At 63.7% G+C, this 7029-nt stretch overlaps 1 protein-coding gene across 4 annotated transcripts; it reads left to right on the top strand.

The window, feature by feature from the left end:
• Positions 1–21: 21 nt before the first annotated feature.
• Positions 22–5451, top strand: NEU4 (neuraminidase 4). 4 transcript variants are annotated; one of them, XM_051829400.3, is made up of 4 exons: positions 22–1237; positions 3051–3271; positions 3386–3641; positions 4219–5451. In XM_051829400.3, the coding sequence occupies exons 2-4, from the start codon at positions 3071–3073 to the stop codon at positions 5178–5180; spliced, it is 1419 nt and encodes a 472-aa protein (XP_051685360.1). In that variant the 5' UTR covers positions 22–1237; positions 3051–3070; the 3' UTR covers positions 5181–5451. The 4 variants fall into 4 exon arrangements, with proteins under 4 accessions (XP_051685360.1, XP_089184896.1, XP_069925997.1 ...); XM_089328770.1 differs by having other exon boundaries at positions 3041–3271; XM_070069895.2 differs by lacking the exon at positions 22–1237 and adding an exon at positions 1250–1682.
• Positions 5452–7029: the final 1578 nt, after the last annotated feature.

Raw genomic sequence — 7029 nt, 5'->3', positions numbered from 1 at the left:
GGCCCTGGGGGCACAGATGGGGGATGTGGTGCTGGCTCTCAGAGGCCGATCATGGCCACTCCACAGCTAGGCCCCTGCCCAGCGCAGCCCTTGTGGCTGACCCTCTCCTCCCAGTGTGAGGGTGTCACTGCAGAGGGGGACCTGTGTCTGACACAGCCCAGTACCCACCCCATGCCTACCAGCACCCTGGCCCCTGCTCTGGGCTGCACTGGTGCTCTGGCACAGCCTTGCTCTGCACACGGCCCTGGGTGAGGGCACCCCTGCTCTGCACACGGCCCTGGGTGGGGGCACCCCTGCTCTGCACACGGCCCTGGGTGGGGGCACCCCTGCTCTGCACACGGCCCTGGGTGGGGGCACCCCTGCTGGCAGAGGGGGTGTGGTGCTGAGTCCTTGCCTGAGCCAGGACACTGGTGGCGCAGACTGGAGATGCACCCTGGGGGGTTAGAACTGCCCAGGGATCCAGACAGGCACCAACCACAGAAGGTGACTTGGGGGCTTTGAGGGTGACCTGGGCTGGCCCTTTGCTCCAGGACAGAGCCCACACAGGGCAGGCTTGGGGTCAGTCTGTGGTTATCCCCCATGGAGCTGAGGGCTGACCTCTACAACTCCTCTAGGTCTCCTCCTGGGCCTCAGTCCTCCCCTGACCCCGTGACCGATGTCCCTAGGTGGGTGGGTGGGCTCTGGTGAGTGCTGGAATCCAGCTGTCCTGGTCCAGTCCAAGGCCTGCACCTGCTGCATTGGCTGAGCTGTGCAGTGCTGGTCATCAGGGCTCCCACTTCCTCCTGTGAGGAACAGGGGCTCCCAGGAGCTCCAGGTCCTGGGGATGCCTGGGCCGGGCCCCAGCCAGGAGGCCCTGAGTGTGGGGCAGCCCTGTCCCTCTGAGACCTCAGCTGTCCCTCTGTGCTGAGAGAGGATGGCTGCCAGTGTGGGCCTGGGCTTTGGGGAGCCAGCCAAGGGTGGGCAGAATGTGTCAGTTGTGCCCGCTCAGCCTGGAGGGACACGTGGCACCCCACACCTGCTTCTCGCTCGGACACAATCACCCTTTGAGTGCTGAGCAGGGGCTGCTAGGAGACAGCAAGCCGCTCACAGAAGCCCGGAGCGGACTGGGCCGAGGGAGCGCCCGCATGCTGCCCTGGCCCGGAGCTGTGCCGCAGCTGCGGGGCTGGCTGAGGTGGGCAGGGGCAGAGGACGAGGCTGCGGGGCTGGCGGCCGAGCGTGTACCAGGCTCTCTCCTCAGGTGAGTGTCCATCCCTTCACACCACGCTGCAGCACACGGGGCCCAGCTGTCTCCATGTGCTTCAGTGGCTCTGTGGGGTTCTGCTGCCTCCTCCTGTTTCTCTCTGTGTATGGCCTGGCTGTGGCCTGGCCGGGGTGGCTGGCTGTGGGCCCGACTGCTCTGGTCCTCCTCGTCTGTGGCATCTTTCCCCCTCTATGTGCCGGACTGGGCACCCTCTCACGGCCTGGATCCGCCTCTGTAAACCAGATAGGGCCCTGCACCTGCTGGGCTGGCTGAGCTGAGCAGGCTGGCGGGGTGGCCTTGGCAAGCTGACCTCGCCCCAGACGCCTCCACCTGGCACTGCTCTGTGCTGGGGGCTCACTTGGGGCCCACTCACAGGGCTGAGGCTGTCTTGGGCCCGTGCTGGGCAGGGGGTGTCCGTTTCCTGTGCTGCTCAGGTGCCCAGGTAAGGGCCCTGCAGGTGGGTATGCAAGGTCAGGGAGCAGCTGCTAGAAGAGGGGGGTCACACGTGTCCCCTGAAGGAGCCCTGCTGGTGCTGTACTGAACACCAGGTTTGGGAAGTGGCTGAGGGACAGGGTTGAGGGTGGCCGTGGGAGGGAGGGCTTTTCCCACACCTGCTCTCCCGACCTTGAGTGATGTGCAGCTTCTGCCATACTCCTCCCCCCCCCCCCACCTCCAGGAAGCCCACCTGGCCTCCAGCCCCAGCTTCTGTCCTGCATGTGCCCTGGCTCCTGGGGGCCTCTCATCTCCCTTCCATTGCTGCTGTCTCCAGCTGCAGTCCACACTCACCAGCCGTGTGGCTCCTCTCGCTGGGAGGGCTCGGTGGGGAGTGGTTGTGGCCCTGTGGCCCTCGGGGTCCCTCTAGGAGTCTGGCATGCGCACCCCTGGGACTCAGGGCACACCTGGGAGCCACTTGGGGTCCATTCCCACCCCACCCCTCCCCCTACTTTGGGTTGGCCAAAGGTTCCCAGTGTGTCCTTGTGTGTCTGTGTGTGTCCCTGTGTGTTCATGTGTCCCTGCATGCCTGTATGTGTCCCTCTGTGTGTCCCTGTGTGTCTCTGTGTGTGTCCCTCTGTCTGTGTGTCCCTGTGTGTTCATGTGTCCCTGTGTGTCTGTGTGTGTCTTTGTATGTCTGCTCCTGTGTGTCCCTATGTGTCCATCTGTGTGTGTCTCCATGTGTGTCCCTGAATGTTTGTGTGTGCCCCTCTGTGTCTGTGTGTCCCTGTGTGTTGCTGTGTGTCCCTGTGTGTCTGTGTGCGTGTTCCTGTGTGTTCATGTGTCCCTGCGTATCCATGTGTCCCTGTGTGTTCATGTGTCCCTGTGTGTCTGTGTGTGTCTGCCCATGTGTGTCTGTGTGTGTGTGTCTCCGTGTGTGTCCCTGCATGTCTGTGTGTGTCCCTCTGTGTGTCCCTGTGTGTTGCTGTGTGTTCATGTGTCCCTGTGTGTCTGTCTATGTCTCTGTGTGTCCATGTGTGTGTCCCTGTGTGTCCCTGCATGTCTGTGTGTGTCCCTGTGTGTTGCTGTGTGTTCATGTGTCCTCATGTGTCTCTGTATGTCCCTGTGTGTGTCTGTCTGTCCCTGTGTGTGTGTCTGTCTGTCCATGTGTGTCCCTGTGTGTGTCTCCGTGTGCTGACAGGAGGGGCTGGCTCCACAAGCACTAGGGGAAAAGTCAGTGTGGGGAGTGGCTTCCCTGGGGTGAAGGAACTGCAGACAGGGCTGTCCCCGAGGCACGCACAGGGAGGGGCCTGGGTGCTGGCCGGGATGGGGGATGGCTGTACCTGTCGTGCCCCATCCTCAATGCAGCTCCCTGCAGCCTGCTGTGATCAGCAGAGCATGGAGCCCCCTCGTGTCCCCACCCGGACCGTGCTGTTCCAGCGGGAGCGGACCGGCCTGACCTACCGCGTGCCTGCACTGCTCCCCGTGCCCCCTGGGCCCACCCTGCTGGCCTTCGCGGAGCAGCGGCTCAGCCCGGATGACTCCCATGCCCACCGCCTGGTGCTGAGGAGGGGCACGCTGGCCAGGGGCTCTGTGCGGGTGAGCGATAGGGTGGGCAGGGGCTCCAGGAGAGGGCAGCATGCAGGGAGACTGAGGGTGGCTGGCAGGGTGCCTTGGTCTGGGAGTCCTGAGCACAGCCCCCCCCATCTGCAGTGGGGTGCCCTGTGTGTGCTGGATGCTGCAGCCCTGCAAGGCCACCGCTCCATGAACCCCTGCCCCGTGCACGACACCAGCACCGGCACCATCTTCCTCTTCTTCATTGCCGTGCTGGGCCACACGTCCGAGGCCGTTCAGATTACTACAGGCAGGAACGCCGCCCGCCTCTGCTGTGTGACCAGCCGCGACGCCGGTTTCACCTGGAGCAGCGCCCGGGACCTCACCGAGGAGGCCATTGGCGACGCTGTGCAGGGTAGGCAGCGGGGGTCCCTCAGTCCACATGTGTGGGAGGCCCTACCAGTCCACCCTTTTCTGGCACTGTCCATCACCCCCGGGCTTCTCAGTCCCAGCCAACATTAGCATCCCTTCCTCACCCTCTGGCCGCCTGGGGCAGGGCAGGAGCAGCGGCCACAGCTGAACCACAGGCTCTCAGGTCTTTATCTGTAGAGGTCATCCCCTCCCCCAAACCCAGCACTCCTGCCCAGGCCTGGCCCAAGCCCCAGGCTTCCCTCCCCTGCTGCTGCCCCCTCCCCCAGAGCTCTGACACTTTGGAGGGCTGTAGCACCTCCCCTCTGAGGCTCCGCCCTCTGCTGCTCCGTCCATCTGGGCATCACTCATACCAGGTACCCTGATTCTGGGCTGGCAAGAGCCTGGCTCAGTGGGCTCCTGGGCTCCTGCAATGCCCATGGGAGGCTTGTCCAGCCAGGAAGGCCTCAGAGTGGAGTGTGGAGGGGCGGCCTGCCTGCCCGCTGCCCTAATCCCAGGCATGTGCCCTCGCTGCCCTCCTGTGCCCCCATCTCCACCCCCACCTCCACCTCTGCCCTCTGTAGACTGGGCCACCTTCGCAGTGGGCCCAGGCCATGGTGTCCAGCTGCACTCAGGCCGCCTGCTGGTGCCTGCCTACACCTACCATGTGGACCGTCGCGAGTGCTTTGGGAAGATCTGCCGGACCAGCCCCCACTCCTTCGCCTTTTACAGTGACGACCACGGCAGCACCTGGCGCCACGGGGGCCTCGTGCCCAACCTGCGCTCGGGCGAGTGCCAGCTGGCCGCACTGGGGGACAGCCTCCTCTACTGCAATGCCCGGAGCCCCCTGGGCAGCCGTGTGCAGGCCCTGAGCACCGACGGGGGCAGCTCCTTCCTGGCTGGGGAGCTGGTGCCTGCCCTTGCCGAGACGGCCCGGGGCTGCCAGGGCAGCATCGTGGGCTTCCCAGCCCCACCCCCCAGCAGACCCCAGGGTGACGGAGCGTCCACAGGCACCAGGAGCCTCCCTCACTGTGTGCACCTCTGTCCTGGATTCCAGGAAGCCCCAGAGGCTGGTGCTGGAGGCCCCTGTGAACCCCAGGTGCCCTGCGGGCCCTCCTGCCTCCCGCAGGCCCGGAGTGCTGGGCTGGGACAATCTGGCCCAGCGGTGGGGCCTGGGGGGCTCCCTGCAGCCTCTGCGGTGTCCCCTCAGAGGCCTGCCTGGCTGCTGTACTCACACCCCACGGGGCGCAGGGCTCGGCTCCACATGGGGGTCCGCCTGAGCCGCACCCCCCTGGACCCCCGCAGTTGGACGGTGCCCTGGGTGATCTACGAGGGCCCTAGCGGCTACTCGGACCTGGCGTCCCTCGGGCCTGTCCTTGCGGGAGCCCCGGCCTTCGCCTGCCTGTTCGAGAGTGGGGCCAGGGCCTCTTACGAGGAGCTCTCCTTCTGCTTGTTCTCGCTGGACGAAGTCCTGGAGAACATTCCCCCCGGCCGCCAGCCGCCCAGCTGCACGGACAAGCCTTCCGGGACCTGCCAGTCCTCCTGATGGCCGACGCAGGCTGTGGGAGGCCGGGGTCACCCCAGCATGGACAGAACCCTGGGAGAGGGGGAGGGAGCTCTGGCAGGGCTGGGGCGGCTCTCATGGCAGCCGTGGGGGTGGCCGGGCTGGGGACCAGCTGACCCTGGGTGATGGCCGGCTTCCTTCTGAGGCTGCCTGAGCGGGCGTTGGGACCTCAGAGAGCCCGGGCCCGGGGATGGCTGCGGCGAGTCTTCTTTCTCACACCCTGGCTCACAAATGCTGAATAAACAGGTGAGAGTCCAGGTGGGTGTTTCTTTCCACCAAATGGGGAGGGCCTTGGACCCCCACCAAATTTCCCCTCCCCAGCCAGTGTGTTGCTAGAGAAGCTGGCTTGACACGGGCTGAGGGGGCTGCCCAAGGACAGAGGCTGTGGGGAAGCATCGGGGTGCACCACAGGGGCAGAGCGACTGTGTGAGAGCCAGTCGGGGAGGCCAGAGGGGCCTGCAGTGGACCCTCCAATCCCTACTTCTCCCAGGCTCGAGTCCGCCTAGACACCATGGGCTGGGGGTGTATATCTACACTGCACACTGGCTCCCTGCAGACAAGGGTGGTTCTGTCTACACTGCACCTCTAACTCCCTGTAGACAAGGGGTTGTCTACACTGCACCTCTAACTCCCTGCAGACAAGGGGTTCTGTCTACACTGCACACTGACTCCCTGTAGACAAGGAGGGGTTCTGTCTATACTGCACACTGACTCTCTGTAGACAAGGGGGTCTGTCTACACTGCACCTCTAACTCCCAACAGACAAGGGGTTCTGTCCACACTGCACACTGACTCCCTGTAGACAAAGGGGTTCTGTCTACACTGCACACTGACTCCCTGTAGACAAAGGGGGTTCTGTCTGCACTGTACACTGACTCCCTGCAGACAAGGAGGGGTCTGTCTACACTGCACACTGACTCTCTGCAGACAAGGGGTTCTGTCTACACTGCACCTCTGCAGACAAGGGGGGTCTGTCTACACTGCACCTCTAACTCCCTGCAGACAAGGGGGGGTCTGTCTACACTGCATCTCTAACTCCCTGAAGACAAGGGTGGTCTGTCTACACTACACCTCTAACTCCCTGCAGACAAGGAGGGGTCTGTCTACACTGCACACTGATTCCCTATAGACAAGGGGGTTCTGTCCACACTGCACACTGACTCCCTATAGACAAGGAGGGGTCTGTCTACACTGCACACTGACTCCCTGTAGACAAAGGGGGTTCTGTCTGCACTGCACACTGACTCTCTGCAGACAAGGAGGGGTCTGTCTACACTGCACACTAACTCCCTGCAGACAAGGGGGGTCTGTCTACACTGCACACTGACTCCCTATAGACAAGGGGGTTCTGTCTACACTGCACACTGACTTCCTGCAGACAAGGGGGTTCTGTCTACACTGCACCTCTAACTCCCTGCAGACAAGGAGGGGTCTGTCTACACTGCACCTCTAACTTCCTGCAGACAAGGGGGTTCTGTCTATACTGCACACTGATTCCACGTGGCCTGATCAATGGTTCTCTCTGCCCTGGTATGGACTGAGTGACTTGCCGACCCTGGGTACTGTGTCAGGATCCCAGCCAGGGCTCCCACTCCATCCAGCAGTGCTGGGCACGGGCCCCCTGCCTGTGTCCAGTCCCTGCCCACCTGCGATGCCCAGGAAGGAGTGGGCAGAGGGTGTGGTGGGACAGTGTCCCTGTCCAAACACCTCAAGGCAGGGCTCAGGCTGGGCTGGGGGCTCATGCTCTGGGTCCCCCCCGCTGTGGCTCAGCCCGGAGGCTCGCTCCCCCATGTCCAGGCTGGCCACACCAGGGCCACTGAGGAGCTGCAGC

The sequence above is a fragment of the Oryctolagus cuniculus genome, chromosome 3, assembly GCF_051225735.1.
Source record: "Oryctolagus cuniculus isolate XC-2025 breed Fujian yellow rabbit chromosome 3, ASM5122573v1, whole genome shotgun sequence".
NCBI lineage: Eukaryota > Metazoa > Chordata > Mammalia > Lagomorpha > Leporidae > Oryctolagus > Oryctolagus cuniculus.
Note: the sequence above shows the minus strand (reverse complement) of the source record. Positions and strands in the feature narration are given on the sequence as shown.

Coding starts and splice junctions, on each gene's coding strand:
- NEU4 (XM_051829400.3), top strand. CDS start 3,071: ATGGAGCCCCCTCGTGTCCCCACCCGGACCGTGCTGTTCCAGCGGGAG. Junction 3,272..3,385: donor TGGCCAGGGGCTCTGTGCGG/GTGAGCGATAGG, acceptor CCCCATCTGCAG/TGGGGTGCCCTGTGTGTGCT. Junction 3,642..4,218: donor CATTGGCGACGCTGTGCAGG/GTAGGCAGCGGG, acceptor TGCCCTCTGTAG/ACTGGGCCACCTTCGCAGTG.